General features: G+C 48.1%; 1 protein-coding gene across 1 annotated transcript; it reads left to right on the forward strand.

Moving 5' to 3' along the window:
* Positions 1–7,115: 7,115 nt before the first annotated feature.
* Positions 7,116–16,320, forward strand: fgf5 (fibroblast growth factor 5; the record flags this gene model as incomplete). The annotated part of the gene is made up of 2 exons (XM_084323139.1): positions 7,116–7,175; positions 15,949–16,320. 2 exons carry the CDS (start codon positions 7,116–7,118, stop codon positions 16,318–16,320), a joined length of 432 nt encoding a protein of 143 aa, XP_084179265.1.
* Positions 16,321–27,666: the final 11,346 nt, after the last annotated feature.

Raw genomic sequence — 27,666 nt, forward strand, 5'->3', positions numbered from 1 at the left:
ATTCATCGAGACAACCTAGTAAACTGGCGCTCGGAAGAGACAAAACTCCATCCCAGTTGCCCTATAAAAACGCTGTTTTAATAACGAGCAACCAAGGCACACTTAGCCCCCTGCGTGATTCTTAACAGAAACACCCCGAGCCAGCACTATATACGCGTCGAGACCCAAACACATCAATGGATAGTCTAACAAGACACCAGACATTGTTCCTCCAAGTCGCTTAAAAAAGAAAGAAACATAGACTGACATGAATCCCACGTGACGCAGCTGAGGGTCAAATTTTTTTACATTTTTACATCCCGCCACCCTCGCCACAGGGAGGAGACGGAAATCCCCAGAGAGACTTCCCACGCGAGCTGTATAGATTGAAAAGAATATATTGCAACATTTGAGCTATGTAACACTTGGGTTAGGGCTCTCCGAGGAGGAGGCACGGAACCAATACACACTCAATAATCGAATTGAATCGAATACACACACAATAGAGCAGAACTCCTTTTTTGAAGTTCTACTCACCTTGACAATCTGAGGAGGAGGCTCTGAACTCTGAGGAGGCTCCCTCACTGGGAAGGAGAGTCCGAACTCACATAAGGCACTTCTCTCTGAGGAGGAGCTTCGTGAGGAGGAGCTCTGACAACTCCCTGAAACAGATCCATAACATGGACCTGAACAACCCACGGAAGTCTTACCACTAGAGACGCCGCTCAGTGACGTACTCTATGGCGGGGGAATTTCCGCGGTGCACACACCCAATCTTCCAGGGCGTGGGACCAGGAAACCCCCCCCCCCCCCTCTTACCCTGTAACGTGCCCGAACAGCAATGTGACAGGAACCTTGAAGGACAGGAGGTTTTAACCCCTGACCAATCAGAAAAGGGGAGGAAAGGATTACCAGTTCACCCCTTTACGACCCCTCACCCATGATATGATGTAATGACAAGTAGAGCATGACACAGTCATAGCCTGCTACATGAAGCATCGAACAGCCTCACATAGCTCATGTGATAACCTGCTACCTGAGTTTTACTAAGGAAAACACAGAACAGAGAGGGCCCCTTTAAGAGCCCCGGTCCAGACTTACACATGTGCTTCTGTGGGCCAACCTAACCCAGTTGTAGCTCACAAAGACACACACAACCCTTCATCACAACAAAAAATGGCACAGTACACTCCTACTACAGAGGAATGCCGTTTTTCATAACGAGAGAAGACAGAATCCTCGATTATGTATTGGCCACAGGCCTTGCTAAGCACACGTATACCCACAAACACAGTGACACAATATATTGTAACCAAACATGTCTGAGAGGATGGGGGGAAGCCCCAGGGAAACCGGGGGGATCACCTCTCCTACCTTACCCTTGATACGACCAAGTTGAACAGGTAACCCTGTTATTATGTGAACACACTGTTCATTGTCATCACAGGCTGAGAAAAGAATTCATTCCTCAATCACATGTCACTAAGCATAGCTTCACAGGTTAATTAACCCCCTTAGTTGTGAGTTCACCCATGTTACAAACGTTACATGAACACACATGTTCTCGTCACAACTAACAGATCATTTTTACACATGTAAACAACAACGCCGATTTCTATGGAGAGAGAAGCTATACCAGTGACAAGACAATTCACACACAACACGCGTCGTATCCTCAATGTATTGCAGCAACACACGTTTTGGAAAACATCGTTATTACAAAACATTTAGAAGGGAAGGAAAGAAGAAGTGTTTAAAGTCCGGTCCGGACTCCTACCCTGAGCGCAGGCAGAGAGAACTGCAATCTGGTTAACGGGACACCGAAGTCGAACACGGCATCTCCCGTGTTGGCGACGAGGGTAACGTCGCTGCGCCACCCAGCCGCTACGTTTCTCCATGTTGACGCAGTCCTCGCTGGCAGGGCTCCCGGTGTAGGTTCGACTAACATCCTCTGTCAAAGATGACGTCGTAGTCAGAGTGTTTAAGGCATGTTATAGTCATAGCAACGTTCAACAGTGTAGCATTAAGCTAACAGCCGCTCTCGACTGATAGCAACAAGCTAACGTTTCCTAGCCTAGTGACACAACGGGCTAGCGCCCGCAGCTAACAGCTGACTGGCTAACAGGTAGGCCACAACTAGCACGCAAGCTAAGCAGCTATCACCTGAACTGTACACAATGACATAACAAGCCACACTTCAGACAGGCCGCCGTCTGAAACCCTCCTCATCCTTAAGAGAGAAGAGAAAAAGAAATGTCAAACACAGTTTTCAACTGTGATTTTACCAGACATACGGCGGAGCCGGCACAATTCCCATCTGGGCTGCAGCCGACTTGAACATGGATCTTCCGATAACGAAAATCCATGCCCACATTTCCTCGTTTAGGGTGTACTTCCACTCAAGTGAAAGATGGGGCCTGCACGGGACAGAGAAGCATCCGCTTGTCCAGAGAATCCCGGGTTTTAACCAGGCCTCTGTCGCGGCCCACTAGTTGACCATCATGGGCTTCAGACCAAGATCCTCCGTCCGCCGCTTAAGAAGCCGAGCAGAGGACCCCAATCTGGAGCCGGCGTTTGTAAAATTGTCAGCTAACCCCCACAGCATCAACAGACAACCAGAGCTTGCAAGCAAAACAGTACTTACCCCACCCTGGAAGCCACCGCTTCCTCACAACAGTCGGTGCTTCCCACAGTCCAGCTGTATGGCCGGAGGGCCAACCCATCCAGCCGCAGCAAGGAGGACTGCAGTTGGGGAGCATGTCAGCGGCGTGAGCCCCTAATACGAAAAAGCCGGTGGAGGTCACTCAATGATCATCATCTTCCAGACACTCCAGTGATGAAGACAATATCGACGTATTTTCTCGAAAATAGTGAGAGAAAATAAAGATATGATGTCAACATATCTCCCGTTCTTTTGTTTTCCAAGTTTCTTCTACTAACAACCTCGTCAAGTGGGGATCTACCGAAGGCACTTCCTTGTGGTGAAAGTGAAGAAGGAGGCGAGTAGGTGACCACACACCTGCTTATGAAGGTAAGCGGATAGGGGTGTGGCCAGACAAATGTTGGGATGTAAAGGTACATTGTGGAATTTTTTATTCAGTGCTCGTGCACGAAGTGAAGTGCGTGCAGATGATGCTGAGCGGAAGCCATAATGAAATAGAACCAGTTGTAGTGTGGTAGTGAAAGGGTTAACCCGTTGTAGTGTGGTAGTGAAAGGTTAACCTTCTGTAGTGTGGTAGTGAAAGGTTAACCTTTTGTGGTGTGGTAGTGAAAGGGTTAACCTTCTGTAGTGTGGTGGTGATGGGTTAACCTTCTGTAGTGTGGTAGTGAAAGGTTAACCTTCTGTAGTGTGGTAGTGAAAGGGTTAACCATTTGTAGTGTGGTAGTGAAAGGTTAACCTTCTGTAGTGTGGTAGTGAAAGGTTAACCATTTGTAGTGTGGTAGTGAAAGGGTTAACCCCTTGTAGTGTGGTAGTGAAAGGTAACCTTCTGTAGTGTGGTAGTGAAAGGGTTAACCATTTGTAGTGTGGTAGTGAAAGGGTTAACCCCTTGTAGTGTGGTATTGAAAGGGGTAACCCTTTGTAGTGTGGTAGTGAAAGGGTTAACCCTTTGTAGTGTGGTAGGTGAAAGGGTTATCCCTTTGTAGTGTGGTAGTGAACGGGTTAACCCTTTGTAGTGTGGTAGTGAAAGGGTTAACCAATTGTAGTGTGGTAGTGAAAGGGTTATCCCTTTGTAGTGTGGTAGTGAACGGGTTAACCAATACCTTGATTCAACGTTAGAACAAGCGTTCTAACGTTGAATCAAGGTATTGGTTCCTCCAGAGAGGTCTGACTCACTATCATGTCCATCACTGGGGAAATAAGAGATGTCCTGGACCTTATGGAACCATTCCCTGAGAGCGAGAGAGAGAGAGAGAGAGAGAGAGAGAGAGAGAGAGAGAGAGAGAGAGAGAGAGAGAGAGAGAGAGAGAGAGAGAGAGAGAGAGAGAGAGAGAGAGAGAGAGAGAGAGAGAGAGAGAGACAATCCGCAGGTCAATCGTTTTACCCCAGCAGGTCTATTGATTTCACATTAAGGCTCCACACTATCAGAATAATTCACTAGATTATTCTAGATTAGACTATTCTCAGTCCTTGCCCCACAATGGTGGAATGAACTACCCACCCCAGTTAGGACAGCCGAAACACATCCAATCTTTCGCGGTCGACTAAAGACGCACTTCCTCAACCATTATCTGAATTAAAAAAAAATTTAAAATCTTTTTAAATTATTTTTTTTTAAATCAAACCCTAACTAACCTTACTGTCATGCACTTGTCCTAATAAACTAACCTACACTGTAACACTCAACACTTTGTTGAACATTGTTGCTCAGCTGATAGAGTTCTGCCCTTCCTGATGGCTTGTCGTACAGAACATGTAAGTCGCTTTGGATAAAAGCGTCAGCTAAATGACTAAATGTAAATGTAAATGTAGATGTTTGAACCTCAAGGAGGATCGTGGGTATTGGCTTTCTAGATAGATAGAGATAGATAGATACTTTATTAATCCCCTTGGGGAAATTCAGGGTATCTCGCAGCTCACACAGTTCAGGGTATTTCAGTTCAGACATTGACAGTTCTCATTCAGTTGTTTCACGTTATGTCTGCAATGCATCATGAATTAAAAATAAGCACATGATAAAATTCAATTAAATCATATCTATCAATATCAGTAAGAGCGTGATGAGATAAGAGTAGGTGTATAAAACAAGTGTGTAAAAAATACAGGTGTATGAAAAACCGTGTATAAAAACAGGTGTAAAAACAGGTGTGTGGGTCAGAGGTCAAGGTCCCCCACACTATATTACGCTGTTGTACAGTCTGATGGCAGTGGGGACAAAGGACCTCCTGTGCCGCTCAGTCCGTGAGTGCAGGGAGATGAGCCGTCCGCTGCGACTGCTGCTCTGCCCCACCAGGGTGTGGTGGAGAGGGTGGTTGGTATTGCCCATGATGGCCAGCAGCTTGCTCTGAGTGCGGCTCTCCACCACGGTCCCCAGTGGGTCCAGTCTCCTTCCCACCACTGAGCCAGCCTTTTTCACCAGCTTATCCAGCCGCCTGGTATCCCTGGCCGTGGTATTACCACCCCAGCAGACAGCGGCATAGAGGAGCACACTTGCCACCACTGCCTGATAGAACATGAACAACATTTCCCCACACACATTAAAAGACCTGAGCCTCCTAAGGAAGAACAGCCGGCTCTGTCCTTTCTTGTAGAGCGCTTCCGTGTTAGCAGCCCAGGCCAGCTTATCGTCAAGGTGCACACCTAATTATTTGTATGTATGCACCGTCGCAATGTTGTTTCCCCGTATGCTGACTGGTTGCAGAGGTGGTTTCGACCAGTATCATCTCCTTGGTCTTTTTTGCGTTCAGGAGAAGGCCGTTCCGTTCGCTCCAGTCGCTGAAGGCTCCCACCTGGTCCCTGTACTCTCCCTCCTGTCCCTTCCTCACACACGCCACAATCGCTGTGTCCTCCGAGTATTTTTGGAAGACTCAGAGTTGTAAGTGAAGTCTGCCGTGTAGAGAGTGAACAGGAACGGAGCGAGAACAGTCCCATGTGGAGCCCCAGTGCTGCTGACCACTGTCTCCGAGACACAGTTGCCCATTCTGACAAACTGTGGTCGGTCTGTCAGGTAATCCGTGATCCAGGAAGTGAAGGAGGGATCCACCCCCATCTTCCTGAGCTTGTCTTCAAGTATGGGAGGTTGAATAGTATTAAAAGCGCTAGAAAAATCAAAAAACATAATCCTAACATAACTCCCCGGCTCATCCAGGTAGGAGTAGGCCCGATGGAGCATGTAGAGGACCGCGTCGTCCACCCCGATGCTCTCCCGATACCCAAACTGCAGGGGGTCAAGGGCGTGTTCAGTCTGTGGCCTCAGATGGTGTAGAAGAAGCCTCTCCAGTGTCTTCATGATGTGTGACGTGAGGGCCACCGGTCTGTAGTCGTTGAGCTCGGCCGGGCGCACAGCTTTGGGTACCGGCACAAGACATGATGTTTTCCACAGGACCGGCACCCTCACGTCCCGCAGGCTCAGATTGAAGAGCTTCTGGCTTCTCAGCCAGTTGGTCTGCACAGAGCTTCAGCAGCCTCGAACACACGCCATCCGGGCCAGCTGCTTTTCCTGGACGCAGTTTCCTTAGTACCGCCCTCACCTCATCTACTGTGAGGGACATGGGGGGGGGGGGGGGGGGGGGGGCTGGGTGACACAGGGGGGGAGGCAGGTGACAGGGGGGGGGGGACTAGGTCACAGGGGGGGGCTAGGTGACAGGGGGTGGGGCCAGGGGGCGGAACTGCAGAGTTGTGGTTGCAGCAGTGAGGAGGAGATGGTGCAGGGGGAGGAGCTGCAGCTGGAGAGGTGGTAGGGGGGGGTTGGTGTGGCTTGGTCAACAGGGGCAGAGCGAGCCCTGGCTGCCGTGTCAAACCGGTTGTAGAATTGGTTAAACTCGTTGGCCAATCACCCTCTGCCTGGCAGTTTACCTGCTTATAGCCGGTGATGGATTTCATTCCCCTCCACACCTCTCTGGTGTTGTTGTGCTGCAGCTTCCTCTCCACCTTCCTCTTATAGTCCTCCTTGGCCTGCTTCAGACTCCTCTTTAATTTCCGTTGCACCTGCTTGCGCCTCTCCATGTCATCCTTCCTGAATGCCGCCTTTTTCTCATTAACAAGCCTCTTAAGGTCAGCAGTGATCCAGGGCTTGTTGTTTTGAAAACAGCGCACAGTCCTTGCTGGTACAATCATGTCACTGGCCTCTGGTGTCCATTTCCTGAATGTCCGAGTGGTTACAGGTTGCCTCTGCACACAGGGTTTGTAGCAGGGCTGAAGGTGAACCAAATTGTGATCTGATCTCAGGGTTTGTAGCAGGGTCTGAAGGGTGAACCAAATTGTGATCTGATCTGCCAATTGGTGGAGTGCTGTGGCAGTATATGCTTCCCTGGCATTTGCATACAGTAGATCTAGTGTGTTGTTCTCTCTTGTGGGGCAGTTAACATACTGTACAAAGCCAGTTAGATGGGAGGCAAGGCTGACATGGTTAAAGTCACCTGAGATCAGGATGAATGCATCAGGATGCTGAGTCTGAAATCTCGCGACAGTGTCGTGGATGACGTCACACGCCACTGCTGGACAGCGCAAGGGGGGACGTAAACAACATGGCGACTATGTGAGAGTACTCCCGGGGAACATAGTTAGGGCCTGATACTAACTGCCAGAAGTTCTGCCATCCTCCTCCCTCCTCATCCCTCCATCCTCCATCCTCCTCCTCCCTCCTCCTCGCTCCTCCCTCCCTCCTCCTGCCATCATCCTCCATCCTCCTCTGTCATCCTCCATCCTCCTCCTCCTCCTCCTCCTCCCTCCTCCCTCCTCCTCCTCCCTCCTCCTCCTCCCTCCCTCCCTCCCTCCCTCCCTCCCTCCCTCCCTCCCTCCTCCTCCATCCTCCTCCTTCATCCTCCATCCTGTCCCTCCCTCCTCCTCCTCCCTCCTCCCTCCTCTCTCCTCCTCCTCCTCCTCCTCCTCCCTCTTCCTCCTCCCTGCACAGAGCTGAGCGTGTGGAGCGGAAGCTGCTGCTTGAGGGTTGCGATCGATTGTGTTATTTGTTACGACTGTTTCCTTGTAATTTGCCGTGATTGATCACCCAGGGGAAGGAAGGTGAGAGATCTATTAGCTGAGAGAGAGAGAGAGAGAGAGAGCAGAGAGAGAGAGAGACGAGAGAGAGAGAGAGAGATGAGAGAGAGAGAGAGAGAGAGAGAGAGAAGAGAGAGAGAGGAGAGAGAGAGAGATGAGAGAGAGAGAGAGAGAGACAGAGAGAGACAGAGAGAGACAGAGAGAGACAGAGAGAGAGAAAGAGAGAGAGAGAGAGAGAGAGAGGAGAGAGAGAGAGAGAGAGAGAGAGCAGAGAGAGAGAGATAGAGAGAGATAGAGAAGACTTCAGTGTGGAGTCCCAGTGGGGTGAATTGGTGAGTTGCACACAACACTGTCAATTCTATTGACTCCTAACGCCTTGGCTACTGCATGTGCTGACATAGGGACACACACATGCTCTCTCTCTCTCTCTCTCTCTCTCTCTCTCTCTCTCTCTCTCTCTCTCTCTCTCTCTCTCTCTGCTCTCTTTCCCTCTCTCACACACACACAGTCACACACACACAGTCACACACACAGTCCTCCCTCCCAGACCTGGAGCTGCAGCATGAAGGAAACTGAAACTGCATGGTAGAATAAGCATTACACGTCTGCAGAACTTTAAATACCTGATTTAATTAACACGTTATTAGCTAATTAGTGCAATGTTGATTAATGCTCTGTTAATTCTCACCAGACCCAATTGAATCTTCAATGACTGTTGGACATTAAAGTGGCAAACTGTATAATTAGCAGCACCGGCTCTGGTGGGTTTGCAGCTGTGCAAGTTAAGATGGTTTATAAATTAATCCCAGGTTCCTCATTTCAATCTATTCCTCGTTTCAATATATTCCTCGTTTCAATATATTCCTTGTTTCAATCTATTCCTCGTTTCAATATATTCTTAATTTCAATCTATTCCTCGTTTCAATATATTCCTAATTTCAATCTATTCCTCGTTTTCAATCTATTCCTCGTTTCAATATATTCCTAATTTCAATCTATTCCTCGTTTTCAATCTATTCCTCGTTTCAATATATTCCTAATTTCAATCTATTCCTCGTTTCAATATATTCCTCATTTAAATCTTTGTCATCAGGACATTTTCAATCAATCAAATTTGATTGACTTGAAACTTTTATTAACAGATTGTAGAATGGCGTAGAATACAGTAAGCGCTCAATACACACAAATTGTTAAGAGGATGCAGACCAGAGAAAGACGTTCGTCTTGTTTACATCAGGGTCCCCCATTTAAAATGTATAATGAATTGTAAGTAGGGTGCAACTAGCACCGTGCAATCCAGTCTTTGTGGATCTAGCCCCAAGGTTCTTGGTGGTCGGGGAAATGCGGCCACAGCTGCATTCTCGACTGTGATGGAAAGGTCGGTCAGGGGGGAGGATTTGGCCGGCAGGTGAAGCAATTCTGTCTTGTGCTTAGGTTCAGTTTGAGGTGGTTGGTCGTCATCCAGGCGGAGATGTCGGACAGACAGGCCGAGATCCGCTCAGAGACGTGGATATCTGAGGGAGGGAAGGAGAGGAAGAGTCGAGTATCATCGGCATGGCAATGATACGAGAAGGCATAGAGACGTGATCATTTTACCCAGAGATTTAGTGTAGAGGGAGAAGAGAAGGGTCCAAGGACCGAGCCCTGGGGGAGCACCAGAAAACTGTGTGTCTGTGTGTATTTTGAGTGTGTATGTATCGACACCAGTACATGGCATGGCACACTGATGTCGTGTGTGTCGTGTGTCGTGTGTGTGTGTGTGTGTGTGTGTCTGTGAGCGTGCGTGCGTGCGTGCGTGCGTGCGTGCGTGCGTGTGTGCGTGCGTGCGTGTGTGTGTGTGTGTGTGTGTGTGTGTGTGTGTGTGTGTGTCTGTGTGTGTGTGTGTACAGACCCTAGGAGAGAGGCATGCTGGGTGCCTCAGAGCATCCATCATGGCGCTGACCAGGCTCGTCCCCTCACACTGTTCAACCTGAGATCTTCAGTATGGCTGCTTAGCCAATAATTGATGGGGTGCTTCCCAGTTTTAAGGAGAGGAGCAGTTAGACACCAGTCCGGCGTCTAGGAGCAGTTTAATACGACGTGTGAATCATTCTTTCATGACCCAGTATGAGATCCGTCATCACAGGGCAGGAAATACCACTCTGGAAAACGGATTGGTTACAAATACAAAAACTGTTTTTTTCAAACAATGGGAATAATGGGAACATCACATGACAGTGGATACATCACATGACAGTGGATACATCACATGACAGTGGATACATCACATGACAGTGGATACATCACATGACAGTGGACATCACATGACAGTGGATACATCACATGACAGTGGATACATCACATGGTGAGGGTTAGTGAGGTGATTGGTGGTGAGACAGACAGACAGACAGACAGACAGACTGACAGGCAGACAGGCAGACAAGTCAAGTCAAGTCAAGAGTTTTAATTGTCACGGCATACAAGTATACAATGAAATGCGGGTGGTCTTGCCCACGACGATGTGCAATACAGTGGTACAACATATAATAGAATCCAATAAAAATACAGTGGTACAACATATAATAGAATCCAATAAAAAAAAAACATTGTGCAATAAACAGGTAACAGGTAACATGGTGTGACATCTCGGTATCTGTACATAGTTATTTACAGAGCATATAGGACATGCTAGGTAGCTTTAGTAGTGCAATACACTGTTCCTGTTATACTAATTTAAGTGGCCTTTCCTCTTGGCCATAAGTGTGCGTGTGTGCGGCATGAGTGTGTGCCCGCTCGTGTTAAAGTGGCTGCTAGTGTGTGAGCGTGCACAGCGTGCGTGTCGTGTGTGTGCTCGTGTGTGCTTGTGTGTGGATAGTTCAGTTTCTGTGGCACTCAATGTTCATTGTTCAAGGCTCTGATGGCCTGGGGGAAGAAGCTGAGCCTAAGCCTCTCCGTCCTAGTAGCTGGGGTTCGCAGGCGTCTGCCTGACCTCAGCAGCTGGAACAGGCTGTTATTGGGGTGGTGGGGGTCTTTCATTATTCTGCAGGCTCTGGATTTGCACCTCTTGTTGTATAGAACCTGCAGGGGAGGTAGCGCAATACCCGTGGTACACTCGGCTGAGCGCACCACTCTCTGTAGGGCCTTCTTGTCCTGTGCCGTGCTGTTTCCATACCAGGCAGTGATGTTTCCGGTCAAGATGCTCTCTACAGCTCCTGAGTAGAAGGACTGGAGTATCTTCCCCGATACTCTGAACTTCCTTAACTGTCTCAGGTGGTAGAGGCGCTGCTTCGCTTTCTTTACTACTGTGTCTATGTGTGTTGACCATGTCAGATCCTCTGAGATGTGGACCCCCAGGTACTTAAAGCTGCTCACCCTGTCCACGGTAGCCCCGTTAATCGTCAGTGGTGTGTGTGTCTCCTGCTGTCCTCTCCTATAATCCACAATCAGCTCCTTGGTTTTACCAATGTTCAGGAGCAGGCTGTTGTCCTGGCACCAGTGTTCCAGTACCTCAACCTCCTCCCGGTAGGCCTTCTCGTCGTTGTCCGAGATCAGCCCCACCACCACCGTGTCGTCTGCGAACTTCACTATGGAGTTGGAGCTGAACTTGGCCACACAGTCGTGTGTGTAGAGTGAGTACAGCAGGGGGCTTAGAACAAAGCCCTGGGGGGACCCGATGCTCAGGGTGATGGTGTTGGAGGTCTGACCCCCCACCCTGACCGCCTGGGGTCTTTCACTCAGAAGGTCCAGTACCCAGGCGCCCAGGGCGGAGCTCAGACCTAGCTCGATCAGCTTGTCCACCAGTCTGGTGGGGACTATGGTGTTGAACGCTGAGCTGTAGTCAATGAACAACAGTCTCACATAGCCCCCCTTCTGACGGTCAAGGTGGGAGAGAGTGCTGTGCAGTACCTGGGAGACCGCGTCGTCAGTGGACCTGTTTGTCCTGTATGCAAATTGCATAGGGTCCATATCACTGGGGAGGGAGGCACAAATGTGGTCCTTGACCAGCCTCTCGAAACATTTCATGACCACAGAGGTGAGTGCCACCGGTCTGTAGTCATTTGGACATGTTGGGGAGGGTTTCTTCGGTACAGGGATGATGGTAGACATCTTGAAGCAGGCAGGGACCACTGACTCCGCCAGGGATTGATTAAATATGGCGGTGAACACCGGGGCAAGCTGGTTGGCACAGGACTTAAGTATGCGTCCTGTTATTCCATCTGGGCCAGCAGCCTTCCTGGTGTTCACCTGCATAAATGCTCTTCTCACACTGTGTTCCGACAACGAGAGAGCGCCCCCGCCCCCCCGCGGTTGCCCCCCCCCCTCCACAACAGCCGGTGCGCCAGTGACGTCACTAGCCAGAGGGCTAGCGGCGACACTGTCTACACCGAACAGAGCGTAGAAGGAGTTGAGTTTGTCCGCGAGAGAGGCGTCGTCGCTCCCCATTGAGGGGGCGCTGACTTTGTAGTCAGTTATTGTCTTCAGTCCCCGCCACAAGCCTCTTGTGTCGTTTTGTGCCATTTGTGTCTCCAGTTTATCAGCATATGTCCTCTTAGCAAGTTTAACAGCCTTGCGCAGAGTGTAGACTGAAGCCTTGTACTCTTCCATATTTCCTGACTCTCTGCCCAGGTTATAAGCCTTGGTGCGAGCATTCAGGGCTGCTCTAATAGTGCTGTCCACCCAAGGTTTCTGGTTTGGGAAAACGCGCACCTTTTTCGTGAGGACAATGCCGTCAGCTACTGTTGTTATGTAGCTCACAACAGTATCAGCGTACAGACAGACAGACAGACAGACAGACAGGCAGACAGACAGACAGACAGACAGACAGACAGGCAGACAGACAGACAGACAGACAGACAGACAGACAGACAGACAGACAGACAGACAGACAGACAGACAGACAGACAGACAGACAGACAGACAGACAGACAGACAGACAGACAGACAGACAGACAGACAGACAGACAGACAGGCAGGCAGACAGACAGACAGACAGACAGACAGACAGACAGACAGACAGACAGACAGACAGACAGACAGACAGACAGACAGACAGACAGACAGACAGACAGACAGACAGACAACAGACAGACAGTAGGAGGGGACAGTGAGGTGTGATGACACCATGTCTTCTCTACTTCCTGTTATGGTCCAGCAGCCGCCTGGAGCCTCGCTGCACCTTCCAGCAGATGGACAGCAAGCCGTGATTTATCTGCCCACTGATTATCTGTGCGAAAACAACACTCTACCAAATGTGTGTGTGTGGGGGGTAATATATTCATGAAAATGTATTCATAAAAAATGATAATTGTGATCGAAGCCCCTATGGCTCAGAGGATGAGTCAATAAAAAAGGAGAAATTGACAAGCGCTTATTATATGGACAGTGCTTGTTATATGGACAGTGCTTGCAATAACAGATGGGTGGCTGGGGGTGGGGTGCGGATGCTGGGTGCTGGGTGTGGGGTGGGGGTGGGGGGGAGTGGTATACAGGGAGCTCGATGGATCACGGGTGAGTGTGAGAATGTTACGAAACGTGCACAAAACCAGTAACAACACAAACCCATAATCAACTTAGAAGCTAGATAGATTTGTACTTCCTTATAGTCCCTAGTTAAAATGGAGTCCCTGGCTGCAGTGGGAAGCGGTTAGCGGAGAGTTGGACAAGGCTCAGACCGAGATGAATGTGGATCATTACCGCCGCGCCCCATTTGTGCTGGTGTTTGACTCGCTAATGACGGGCTTCCAGGAGACATTCATCAGCCTCCGAAACACTCCTTCTGATTCCACACTAACTGGCTACATCAGATCATTATTTACTATTATTGTTATTCACTTTTCTTTCTCAGAGTGTTGGAGTCTCTGTATGTCTGTATGACCGGTGGTTTTCTGCCGTGCTGGGAGGTATGATGTCACGGCCCGGAGTGACCCGCCCAGCCTGCGCCCCCCGTACCCCCCACGCCCCTTGCACCCCCTGCACCCCCCACGCCCCCCGTGCCCCCCGCGCCCCCCACGCCCCCATGCCAACCTCCCACCTGGACCAGCACCTGCCTCTGTCATGAGCTGGTGCTGAATGTATTTGTGTGTGTGTGTGTGTGTGTGTGTGTGTGTGTGTGTGTGTGTGTGTGTGTGTGTGTGTGTGTGTGTGTGTGTGTGTGTGTGTGTGTGTGTGTGTGTGTGTGTGTGTGTGTGTGTGTGTGTGTGTGTGTGTGTGTGTGTGCTTTTGTACCTACATCCATCTCCACAAGGATAGAAAGCTTAGCAAAATTCCTTTAAAGTGAGGGTTAGATTTGGGGGTTTGGTAAAGGGTTAGGTTGAGGGGTTGATTTGGGGGTTTGGTAAAGGGTTAGGTTTAAGGGTAGGTTGAGGGTTTGGTAAAGGGTTAGGTTAACCACTTAAGCCCAGAATTTATATCACGTTATAAATAGATCAATACAGTCTGTATTAATTAATGTTGCGTTTCTTTTTCAAATGTAGCCAAGAGTAAAGACCCTCAAAACAGCAGTCAAAGTGTATACTTTCAGTACTATGTTTGTTTACTAATGATATTTAGTGTTATCAGCGAAATATGAGTGTATAAATATCTCAGCGCATCCCGGTGGAAACCTGATGAATTAGATGCAAGGAAATTACATTCATGTTTGTAGTCCTAAGAGAGAGGAGACCCAGGGCTTTCGATGGACATCGAAATTTCATAAAACTATACTACCCAGATCACGCCAGCCTCTGTCAAAGCTGTTGAAAATATTCTTTGCAAACTATTTTTACGTTATTTTCGTGATCATATCTCACGGGTGGAACAAGCCAGACTGGTATTGCTATAAAATACAATTTAGTTTGTTTCTTTACCTTTCTGTGAACGTCTAGGGGGAAAAACGTGTCTCAATCTGATGAAAAATGGCGCAGCAATGGACATTATAAAAAAGTAACTGTACTTACAGTACATTTCATTCACAGTCTTTGCTGCCCTGTAACAGGCGCCTGGTGGTACTAAATTCAGATTCAAGTCTGCCATTGGAAAGAGGAGATTTGGCCCGATCCATAGAAATATGACCTGGCCATAATAGGCCTGATATTCTATATTCATATTTCAAATAGCTAAATTCAGTACTGTATCTACAAAACCCCTGTACTGTAAATCATCTGCCCTTTATTCATTTGCTTAGATTTTGTGTACACTTGCTCTCAAGAAGGTGCTGAATGAGCCCAATTTTGCCCAGTCTGGTCAATGTTAGCAGGGTGTTATTCACCGTCAAAGATGGGAAAGAAATTTAAATAATAATCATTTATATTCTCCTTTGGTTCATTACAATTTACTCAAGCATAGTAACAGACACAATATTTCCGTCACTGGGAAATACATTCCCTGAGGTCCATAGATGTCCCTAGATACAGAGAACATGCAGGACCTTGTAGAAGCGGAGCAATCTTCCATTTACTTAGGTATGTATTTTTAGGCAAATTCTGAAAATATGGCTTGCGCTTAACCTGTTAAAGGAACATGCCAACATTTTGGGAAATTAGCTTACCGTCTTCTCCAGAGAGAGACAAGAAGATAGATACTAGTTTCCTCTCTGTGTGTTCAGTAGAAAGCTATCTGGCTGCATGTTAGCCTAGCTTAGCACAAAGAAGCGGACATGCGCTCGTCACCAATGCAAGAGACTCCGGTCTCGAATCCGGGTGTCAGCATTGCCTCCGGCTTGGGCCAGCCGTCATACTAACTCAATTGGCAGAGTCAGTGGGTGGAAGTCAATGGGTGGGGATTTGGACGTTGTGGACAGCGACTCCTACAGGTCGGTTGGGGGACGCCTGCACAGCAGAGACAGGAAGTAGCGGGGGTAGTGTGAGCCTCCCATGCGTTACACCTCGCCACTGAGAGTCCGCGCTGGCAGGTGAAAAGATGTGACAGGCTGCCTCCTCATGTACTGGAGGGGACACGTGATGCAAGGCTTCTATCCTCCCTACAACCAACCAGTGGGGGGCATAGTCGAGCAACGTTCAAGACAGGGGAGGGGAGAATTGGAAACACGAAATTGGGAAAAATAGAAAATAAGGAAAAAAAGTGGATAAAAAAAAAGAAGGTGCTGAATGAGCTCAGTGTCATCCTCTCATCTTTGGTCAATGTTAGCATGGCGTTATTCACCGTCAAAGATGGAAGAAAAACCTAATAATAATAATAATTTATATTCTCCTTTGGTTCATTACAATTTACTCAAGCCTAGTAACAGACACAATATTTCTGACTTGGGTATGTACTCTTAGGCACACGCTTAGGCACATTCATAATGCAGAGGAGTCTTGTACTTCCTGGTAACACCTTGTTTCTCTTCTCATCAGGAGCGGTTCACAGAGGACTGCCACTTCAGGGAGCGTTTCCAGGAGAACAGCTACAACACGTACACCTCAGAGATCCACAAGAACCACAGGACGGGTCGCCAGTGGTTCGTCGCCCTCAACAAGAGAGGAAAGGCTAAGATGGGCTCCAGCCCGCGGGTCAAATCCCAGCATGTTTCCACACACTTCCTGCCCCGGGTCAACCTGCAGGACCAGGGCGAGCGAGGCTTCACCATCACAGACAGGAGCAAGGAGAGGCGGAAAGCCCTGACGCCACTCCCACCTAAACCTCCCGGGTCAAAGGTCAATGTCAACACAGGCTCGGTGCCACGTCGCACTCAGGTCAAGTACTGGCCCAAGTACCGCTTCGGATAGATGGCTTAAAGTCTGCTTTTATAGACAATGGACACATAAGGGCAATGATCATTATACAATATTCAATGCATTCCAGCTGTCTGTAAAGGGCTGTCAGCTACAACTATGAAGCTTCTACTGGTTGAAGCTGTGACAATAATTTCCTCACAAGACGTTGATACACTTTATACAACGGCATGCAAATTTCTCGATTCTGATTGGCTGAAACAGTCATTTTACACGTCTTTATTGGCAACAATTCCACGCTGCTGGCCCAGGACCCGCCCACAACCGAACCACATCACATCACTCCGCCGGATCACAAGAAGGTGGACAATAATCTTTACAAATGGATATGTTGATAGCGACTAAACGACTAAATATCAAGCGATTCTGTCACAGTGAATGTCTTAGTCATTTAAACAATGTTGGATGATGTAATTGATGGGTCTTGAATCATTCTGTAACAAAAGAAAAATCACGGATTGATTGATTGATTAATTTTCAATTTTTTTTTCAATTTCTTTTCCTTTCGACTGTCAGCGCTCGCTCTAGTCTCCACCCACCGCCACACACCCCCCCACACACACATACACACCCACACACACACACACACACGCACACACACACACGCACACACACACACACACACACTCTGCCTGCAACGCGGGGGATAGTCAGACTGAGAGAGAGCTGGCTGCTGTGCTGTTCTAAGTGAGCATGGCCTATTGAGTTGATTGATTGATTGATTGATTGCTAATTGTATTACTGTACGCTTGGTTTCCAACTGGTTAAGTTTAGGCCCTCTACAGTAGGTTTAAAAAAATAAATACAAAAATAGGGTGAAGAAAACGTTTTTTTCCTATAGGGCAAAGAAAAATTTTTAATTTGTTTTACCTAACTTCTATAGAAGCATCTAAGAATGAAGTTCTATGGAAAGTAGGTCTGCATTCCCTTAACAATTGTGTGTATTGAGCCGTACTGTATTGTACCCATTCTGCATCTGGTAATAAAATTTTCAATCAATCATTCCAATAATACACAGTTGGATGTGTTAGTTGGTTGGATGCACTTCAAGCTGCTTCCACATGAGGCAACTTCTCTCAATCATTCCAATAATACACAGTTGGATGTGTTAGTTTGGTTGGATGCACTTCAAGCTGCTTCCACATGGAGGCAAATTGTCTTTTTTGTAGTTGTGGGAACTACTTTTTCTGGCGGATGGTTTTTTCAATAAATCTTCGATTAATGTGTGTTTATTGTATATAAATAAGGTTGGATTAATGTGGCAGTTGTATAAAAGCTTTACACCACTTGCAGTCGTGATTTGTGAACAATAAACCATGCCTAGGGGGGTCTAACGACCCTCGGCTGCGCCTCGGGCCTAACAACCACCCCTAGGCATGGTTTATTGTTCACAAACCACTCCTGCGCGTGATGTAATGCTTAAGTAAAAACCTTGTTATGCTACACATACATTGTGAACGTCAGTAATGCACCAGCTCAATTAAAAATCGATCTATATCTATCTATAATTTATTTTATAACGAGAAAGCCAATTAACAGTGATACATCATTATATCGTACTTAGTTTAATAAGTTCTCCCCGATGACAGATTTTCAGCAACCAAGAGTGTTCTAAATTGGACTCCCAACTGATATTCTTCAAGCTACTTTTGAGATATGGAAAGCTATTTCCAACTTGAAATGAAACCAACTACCTACCAACTAAATGCTATAGGTTCATGGGAATCTACTAAATGCTATAGGTTCATGGGAATCTACTAAATGCTATAGGTTCATGTGAATCTACTAAATGCTATAGGTTCATGGGAATCTACTAAATGCTATAGGTTCATGGGAATCTACTAAATGCTATAGGTTCATGGGAATCTACTAAATGCTATAGGTTCATGGTAATCTACTAGATGCTATAGGTTCATGGTAATCTACTAGATGCTATAGGTTCATGGTAATCTACTAAATGCTATAGGTTCATGGGAATCTACTAAATGCTATAGGTTCATGGTAATCAACACAAATTGAGGATCAGCAGTCCAGCTTTAAGCCCCGCCTCCTCCCTCCTCCTGGACAGCTGGCGGGGTCAAGGAGAAAACTGTCCACCAGAACTATCATTTTAGCAACCGGCTGTCACCCCAAAAATCCCCTGCCTTGACCCTGCGACCCCTGAGGAGCGGCACAGAGATGCCAGGGAGGATGAGAGCGTGTTCTGGAGGAGGTCGTACTGTAGGTGTATCGGGTGGTGAACAGCCGCGGTGAGGCTGCTTAGGAAAACACTGAGGACCAGAGGACATCACGCCCCAGAGGACCAGAGGACATCACGCCCCAGAGGACCAGAGAACATCACGCCCCAGAGGACCAGAGGACATCACGCCCCAGAGGACCAGAGGACATCACGCCCCAGAGGACATCACGCCCCAGAGGACCAGAGGACATCACGCCCCAGAGGACCAGAGGACATCACGCCCCAGAGGACCAGAGGACATCACGCCCCAGAGGACATCACGCCCCAGAGGACATCACGCCCCAGAGGACCAGAGGACATCACGCCCCCCTGAACTGAACTTAAAAAAATGTAATCATCAGAATCATGATTTGTTTGAAAAAAAGAAAAGTGAATGAAGTGCATGGTAAACAAGTTGTTTACTTTGTTTACATTTGTCCCATCCTAACTAACAGCCACGTCTTACTAAGTGCAAACTATCCCTAGTTATAGCGTAAGTATATGAACTAAATTGTCATTACTAAATTGGAATGGGGTGCACCACTCACACTAGTTCTATGTTCGTTATGGCTTCGCTCAGCACCAGTTGCACTGTACTTCACTTTGTGCACGAGCACTGAATAAAAAATTCCACCATGTACCTTTACATCCCAACATTCGTCTGACCACACCCCCATCCGCTTACCTTCATAAGCAGGTGTGTGGTCACCTACTCGCCTCCTTCTTCACTTTCACCACAAGGAAGTGCCTTCGGTAGATCCCCACTTGACGAGGTTGTTAGCTGAATAAAGTTGAGACGTGTTTACATTGTGCTTATTTTTTTCTTCTCTCATATATTCGTTAGAAAAATCTAAGTCATAATGTCTACTCCAGAGAGTCATGTTCGCAACGCCACTCTTCACCAGCGGTTCTTCATTTCCGCCTCCGTCGTACGTCCTGGAGCGGGGCTGTTGCCTCTCTCGTGGTTGGCAGCCACGCCCGGTAGGCGTCCGATGGGTAGTTTGCCTCTCCAAGGAGCTGGTGCACCGGTGCCGTCGCCTGTGCGATGGCCTGGTTCCGGCTCTGGTTCCTCTGTTTCTGAGGAATCGTCCGCTGTTGGGCGGCCGGTTCCCTTGGTTCCAGGGGATTTGAGACGCAAACTTTTTGCGTCGGCTCGCTCCCGTCGCAAGATGGTGGCTTGCTGACGCGAACGGCCCGGTTTTGGTGAGTTGCTGGAGCCCAGTAAGGATGCGTCGGTCTCTACATGCCCGATGGAAACAGAGGATTACATGGTAGAGGCGGACGGGTTCTTATTTGAAGGCCCGGTGGAGACAGCTCCCCCACCCGCCCAGGTAACACTGGAGGGGGGTGAGATGTCTCCTTGGGGCGCCTCGTTTGAAGACGTTGGAGAAGAACCTCTGACTCGTCGGCGGGATGCCCTGCTATCAGCCACATCGGAGTGTGGCTCCTTGACTAGTGGAAGCCTGCTGTATGTGAGGGATGCGGGCTCGGTGGAGGAAAGTCTGCAGGGAGAACTGCAGGCTTTATTTCCCGAGCTCATGGCGGTGGCGGCAGTCGCAAACGGTGTGCCGCTGCCGCAGCCACTGCCTGTTCCTGTCCCTGATGATCTCATAGGTCATTTATGGCAGCGTCGCCCGGTGAGAGGGGTGGACGTTGTCTACCCATTTTTCCCCTCAATGGCGGCCTATGTTCGTCAGGGCCAGGTGCTTTCCCACATCATAGGCCTCACCCCCGCTTACGTGCAAGTCAGCTTGGTCGACGGTATGAGGGAGGGTGTTCCGCGGCTTGATAGGCCGATGACCGCGCTCCTTTGTCCGGAGGTGGTGTGGGAGCCGTTACGGAAGCCGGTTCCTCAAGGGAAATCGGCGAGGCGGTTGGCATACTGGAGTGACCAGTCATTTATCTCCGGAACACAATCTCTAGCTGCCGCGTCTAACATCGCGCAGCTGGCAAGATTCATGTCCGGGATATTGACGGGCGGCGTGGAGCTGAGTGATGTACAACATGACCAGCTCGCCCAGGCGGCAGGAGCTATCCTGCATCTGACTCAGCCGCAGGCCATATCCGCTGGGAAAGTGCGCGCCCTGGCAACTTTGGTCCAGCGCCATCTTTGGTTGGAGCAGGCGCGTGTGCCGGAGAAGAAGAGGCTTCCACTTCTGACGGCACCCCTCTCCGATGCTGGACTATTCGGGAAGGCCCTGCAGTTGATGACCTCGACGTGCAGAGAGATGCAGGAGGAGCGCTCCGTGCTCCAACCTCATTTTCCCCCTCCGGATGTTGCCGGTGGAGTCAGACGGCTGCCACGTCGTCGATCGTCTTCCGCCGTGGCTGCTGCTGCCACCACCGCCACTGCTGGTCCTTCGAAGAAGAAGGCCAGGAGGAGAATAGCACTGCACAAGACCAAAGCAGACTACAAAGAGTGACACGTTCAGCCGAACGCACAATTGGAGGGGGGCTCCCCACCCTCCAGAACATTTACTACAAGCGTTGCAAGGGCAAGGCTAAGAGAATCATTAAAGACTCCAGTCACCCGAACAACTGCCTCTTTGAACTGCTGCGGTCAGGCAAGCGATACAGGAGTCTCAAGGCGAGCACAGAAAGACTCAGAAGAAGCTTCTATCCCCAGGCCATCAGGCTGCTAAACGAACAATGAATGAACACTACACAACAACAACCACCAAACGCACATAGCACACACATCCACACGCACACACTCACTTTAAACAAACACACTGTAGCACCCACTCCACACACTTATAGCACACACCCACTTTAAACAAACACACTGTAGCACCCACTCCCCACACTTTATATTTATGGATGAAGGATTGCACTACAACTCGTACACCTTACTGTAAATTGTACCTAAAATTGTACCTCATCCCATTTCTGCTTTGCACTAGATAGTACTGTACATTAGTACACTGCATAGTATTGTGTATTGTATATTATATGGTAACTCAGAACATTGTACATATGTCTATACCGAACACTGTGACCTCATTTTCTTCTTCTAAATTCATGCTATATTATGTTATTATGTTATTTGATACTATCTTGTCTAGCACAGTCTCTGGAGCGTAACAGTAAGAAGCATTTTGTATGAAAGTATTCTGTACTTCTGTATGACAACTATTAAAGAACTTGAACTTGAACTTGAGAGGGCGCCTCCGCTACAACCGGCCCATCTACGCCCGGAGGCGACGGTAGGGACCGTCGAGACCAGCCGCCGATTGCTTACCGTCCCTCCGGTGCTCCCCGGGGTGGCAAATCCCGAGCGGCTCGAGGCGGCAGGCGCCGCTAGACCCAGTGACTTTTTTCCCCTGCGGTCCCCTCTGTTTCCCTTCCCGGCCCTACCATATTATAATTTGTTCAGAAATAAAGAGTCCCCTCTAAAGGGGGACTGTATTTTTTGTTAACAAACTGTGTGTTTCTTCACCAAACATATGATGGGGTTGCAAAGTGTGAATCTTCACTAGTATGGGTTGATAGGAGGGTTACGTTCATGTTAAGAGCTTAAGCAAGGCCTGCAACCTACACTCGGTTGAAAAAAGGGTTTTTTCTACCTCGGCCTGAGTCTCCACAAAGGTAGAGGTTACTTGTATGTTCTGTTGCTTACGCAAGTGATGTTGAGCTACAACACTATTGTGTTGGTTTTGCAGTAATGCTCGTATGAACACGTACCACGGCTCAGCCGTTCTCGCTCTCTCTATCAGTGTTTTTCTATGTTCAACATGGATGCGGGTGTAGGATTCACACACACACACGACTTGGTTTTGTTGTAAACCCTGTTCACAGTTGTCTGTGGTTCGCATGCATTGTATTAGCTTGCGCTATTCATTAGCATTGCTACTAAAGGTATCGTGTGGCTAATGTTGTTGTTGTATGCAAGGGAAGGGCTTGTGAGGGGGTACCGAATAAACCCCTCCTTCCCTCTTCTGATTGGTCAGGGGGTTTATTCATCTCTTGTCAGTCCAGTCAGGGCCAAGCCGTTAGGCGACTTGGCAGGGAGGGGGGGGGGGGGAGAGGGTTTCCCTGACTCTGCTCCTATTAACAGGCGTTGAGTGTTGGGTTTCCCCCCGTCATAGCACACGTCACTACGCACGTTGCTATTGACTATGGCTTCCGTGAGTTAGACCCGTATGTACGGTCTGTTGTTGTCAAAGTGTCGGGATAGAGCGTAGGACTTACGGTTCCACTACGCTCGATATATGTGTAACTTGAGTCGGTTGGTCACATGACTCAAGATTACCATGGCTTTTTCACTCTATGACTCACGTGGGAAGTCTCTCTGGGGAGTTCCGTCTATCCTTTGTGGTGGGGGTGACAGGATATAAAAATGTGAACAGTTTTTATCCTCAGCTGTGTCAAATGGGATTCATGTCAGTCGGTGCTTCTTTTCTTTTTAAGAAAAGAGTGTGGAGTATATGAAGCACCACACCCTTCTTGTCGTTCTCCCAGGCGCCTTGAGGATTCAATGAGGGGTCTAAATTAGCTTGTTCATTGATGTGGTTGTGTCCCGACGCATGCATGGTGCTAGCTCGGGGTGTTTCTGATAAGAATCATGCGGGTAGCTAGTACGCCTTGGTTGCTTGTTGTTAAAACAGCGTTTTTATAAAGCAACTGGGATGGAGGTTTTTCCTCTTCCGAGAACCTGTTACTGGTTCTCGACGGATTCTCGTTCATATCTGGGGGATGTTAACGGAATAGATCAGGACATAGGTCTCACGCCCTTGGGGTGGGCCACCGAGCACGGTTCACACCGGCCCGTCTGGGTGGCGCCCTCTTTTCATGTTTTTAGATCGACACGCATATCTGCCCCTTCTCCCGGAGTGGCATGTTGGCGTGGTTAGGGCACGGGACTGGTTCTGGTCACGCTGGTCCAGGTCAGTTAATCCGTTGTCCGCCGGGGATGCGGATCTGCTGTTCTGGTACCCTGAGGGACTTGGGCTTTTTTCAGGGGGTAAAATGCCGGGTCGGCCCGGGGTGTCACAAGGTTAGGCGTTATGGAGACCCTTGTTGGGTACTCTTTTGTACCTGGCACTATCATAAGGGGCTGGTTCTCTTTCTTCGCTCCTCTCTCACGCATGGCGAAGAGAGGGCTGTTGGGGTGGTCTTTTGGACCTCCTCTGGTAACCCTGTGTGCTTCCCGAGCCGCCGGGCCCGGTACGAAGTAAAGTTTCGTTGATACCATAGGCCTGGGATAACCCTTTTTTCTTGAGGGGTTATAGGAACAACCACCGCATATGGTACCAAGAGGGTGGTTGATTCCCTGGTGTGTTGGAGCAGAGTCAACTCCCGGGTTACCCGGTTGAGTGTGCCCCTGCACGTTCATGACGTCTGCCAATCATGTCAGCCTTCTCTGCCTCGACCCCTCTGGGTGGTTTTTTTTTAAGGGAGGCTTTGTCATGGTGATCAACAACGCCAGCATACGCCCCTTCCGCCGGGGGGGCTGTTTTCAGCTGACTCCTTTGGCGCCTGTCTCGTCCGCAGTGCTCCAGGCTCAGGTTACAGCCTGCTGCCTGGTTTCCCCGGTGCGCTGCCTGCTTCCGTTGGTTAACCTTTTTGAGTGCTTACGGCCATGCTGACTGCCTGTTCTGCAGGATCAGTGTGCCAGGCGGTGTGCTATTGGGGGGAAAGGGCCCGCTCTTGGAGGGGCCTTATCCGAATACGCTGGCGATGTGGGGGGCGGTGTCACTAAGTGACCACCTGGTGGGGTCTTGATGCCTGGCGTCATTGACCTCTCCGGGCCCCCTTTTTCCAGGTTATCCAGTCCCTTCAGTGGGTCTGGGTCTTCCTTCGCGCTCCGCTGCTACGGCCTTGCCACAGGGTTGGGTTTGCTCTTGACCCCGTGATTTTTGGGGGCAGTAGCGAGGTTGTTCCTTCCGTTCGTTCCCTGGTGGCATGCGGGTTGTGCGTGTGTGTAGTCGTGCGGTCAAGCCACGGTCTGCTCACCCTGTGCGTTGAGTTGCTTGAGTTCCTCTTCACACGGTCGGATCCGTCTCCCTCCCGTAAGCCTCCAATAGGGAGGGTATCCTCCATTAGGGAGGGTCGGGGGGCTCGGTCCTCCCCGATCTGATGGTTGTGGGGGGCCTCAGCGGGATACATTTGTCGGGCTATGGCTCCCGCTCAGCTCCTGTTGTGCAACTGGTTCTGAGCGAAGCCATAACGAACATAGAACGTAGGGTTATGTATATAACCAAGTTCTATGAGTTATGGTGCGCTCAGCACCAGGACGCCGCTGCGGCCCTTGATCTCGCCTTGTGGTGAAAGTTTGGGAAGGAGGCGAGTAGGTGACCACACACCTGCTTATGAAGGTAAGCGGATGGGGGTGTGGTCAGACGAATGTTGAGATGTAAAGGCTCGTGCACGAAGTGAAGTACAGTGCAACTGGTGCTGAGCACACCATAACTCATAGAACTTGGTTATATACATAACCCTACGTTATTATTACTAGGGCTGTCAAAGTTAATGCTTTAATTTTGGAGATTAATTTAAATGAATTAAAGCATTAAAATAAATTAATCTAGATTAATCTATGGAGTGAAAAATCTTCAATCTTAGCGCCGCGGATATAAGAAGGAGGTCTAGCTGAGTCAATGTTGATGGTTTTGTTGAACATTTGTATTTCACAGAGAGAAACTGTATTCAAAGAAAGCTATTAAAATAGTCAATGAATCTAAATATACTTTCTTTGTGTTGATTTTACATTAATTCCATTATTTTACTCAAGTAAATATCTGTTACAAGCTTCGGTCTTAAGTAGAAAAATGCTATTTTTAATCTAGATTAATCTAGATTAATTACAGAAAATTGTGAGATTAATTAGTAAATTTTTTTTATCTATTGACAGCACTAGTTATTACGTAGAGCTTAGTAACTACTAAATATTTATACATACTCCTAAGGTGGTATAAGTTATAACTAGTGTAAAAATAACCATAACCAAGTATATATATATAGTCCATGTAACGTATGGTGATGAGAATGACCTTTACTTACTACAAGAAGCCCCACTTTATATTAACTCAATCAGCGCCAGAACCGAGGATAGTCGAATTAACTCGCCAACCGTTCAGCGCCAGACCCGACTATAGTCGGGTTTTCATCGTTATTTCTTTTATTCAATATTTGTATTCATTTCTCTCACACGGACTGCGTGTCTGCAATACCGGCCGCATCCAGGTAGTGGCAGTATCGCCCACCCTTCGAAACCTTTTTTTCACACACAGTGTTACATTCAAATGTCTCCGGGCGGAGTTTTCTTGGTCAGGCGAGTCTAGCGGTTCACTCGATGGCATTGGAACGCGTCAAATGCCCCCGATGCATGTGTTGTGGTGGATTATGTTGGCGACACTTCTTCTTTCGTGTAACGTCAGAGGTCCAACTCCGTATCTTGTAGCCATGCCCTTAACTCTGGTCCCACATCAAAGAGGCTGGCTTCCGAGGGTGGTTTGTATAGGGGGCAGATGGTCAGGATGTGGTCAACAGTCTGCTCAGGGTCTCCACACTCACATGCAGCGCTGTCTGCCAGGCCCCACTTCTTTAATGATGCTTTAAAGCGACCAACCCCAGATCTTAAACGGTTCAGCAGAACCCATTGCCGGCGTGGAAGATCGTCTCCTGTGGCGCCATCTCCTGGATCCCAGATGTGGTGGTGGATACGGGTTGGTCACATTGATCGTTGCGACCATGTGTAACGTACTCCAGAACGTATGCCGTTGGTGACGATCAAAGCATACAAAAAAAAAAAATAACGTTCATGCATTCATGATGAAACATAATACCTATTATATACATTTGATTTGGAAATAGTAGCAACGCCAGCGCTTTTAGTGAAATTCACGTATTCCTCCATAGTGCCGTTTTCTGGGATTAGCCAGGATCAATCTGAAACTATACTTATATTCACCAGGGTATAACACGCAAACGTATGCATGATTTTAATTTTTTTTTTCACATATTGAACGATAGATAGTTGATGTCAAATGGGCCATAGTATTGTATCCATAGCTATAATATAGAATATAGATATAGCCCTGCAAACACCGCCACTTATCGTGCCCATTTTGGAAGAATAAAATCAGTACTGCTCCTTCTAGTGGAATATGAATGATTGTCACGGAAGCGATTGAAGTAATTGGATAGATATTTCGGACCCGTATTTTGAACTATCTTGTGTGTAAGGCCTAATTTGATGTGAATTACCCTTTTATTGACCGGAGGCCAGTTTAGTTGCCTAAAGAAAGTTGGCCCTAGGTGAGTGCGTGGGACTACTCTCATTAATTTATTTTGAGCTGTCTGAAGTTTGTTTTTCAGGACCTGTGGAGTGCCACTAAACCAGGAGGTGGCAGCATAGTCAAAATGACTTAGCATTTTAAGTGTTGCCTTGTCAAGTAGTTCCCCTTTTTTACAATACAGTACATTATACAATGGCATGCAAATTTCTCGATTCTGATTGGCTGAAACAGTCATTACACGTATGTATCTGTCACAATTCCACGCTCTTGGTCCCAGGACCCGCCCACAACCGAATCACTATCACTCCGCCGTTCGACTTTGTAGAGGGAGGCACGGAGAGCGGAGAGGGGAGGAGAGGAGAGGGGACAATAATCTTTACAAATGGATATGTTGATAGCGTCATAACGACTAAATATAAACAGATTCTGTCACGGCGAATGTCTTAGTCTCTTACACAATGTTGGATTGTGTAATCTATGGGTCATGAGTAATTGTGGAACAAAAGAAAAATCGCGGATTGATTGATTGATTATTTGCAATTTTATTTTAAATTTTTTCTTCCTTGCTCACTCTCACACTGTCTGGCACACCCACCCGGATAAATAAAGGATAAATAAATTGATTGATTGATTGAAAACTTTATTAACAGATTGCAGAATGGGTACAGTACAGTACAGCTCAATACATACAATTGTTAAGGGGATGCAGACCAGAGAAAGACTTTCGTCTTGTTTACATCAGGGTCCCCCATTTTCAATTCATCATAACATATATGACATACACGACATACAGATAGACAGTACTGCTACATCTATACATTTATGACATACCAGATTTGCAAATACAGTATTGTTTGTGATACAAAAAGAGTCCAGAAAAGA

The sequence above is a fragment of the Notolepis coatsorum genome (genome assembly GCF_963971535.1).
Source record: "Notolepis coatsorum genome assembly, chromosome: 10".
In the NCBI taxonomy this organism is placed as follows: Eukaryota; Metazoa; Chordata; class Actinopteri; order Aulopiformes; family Paralepididae; genus Notolepis; species Notolepis coatsorum.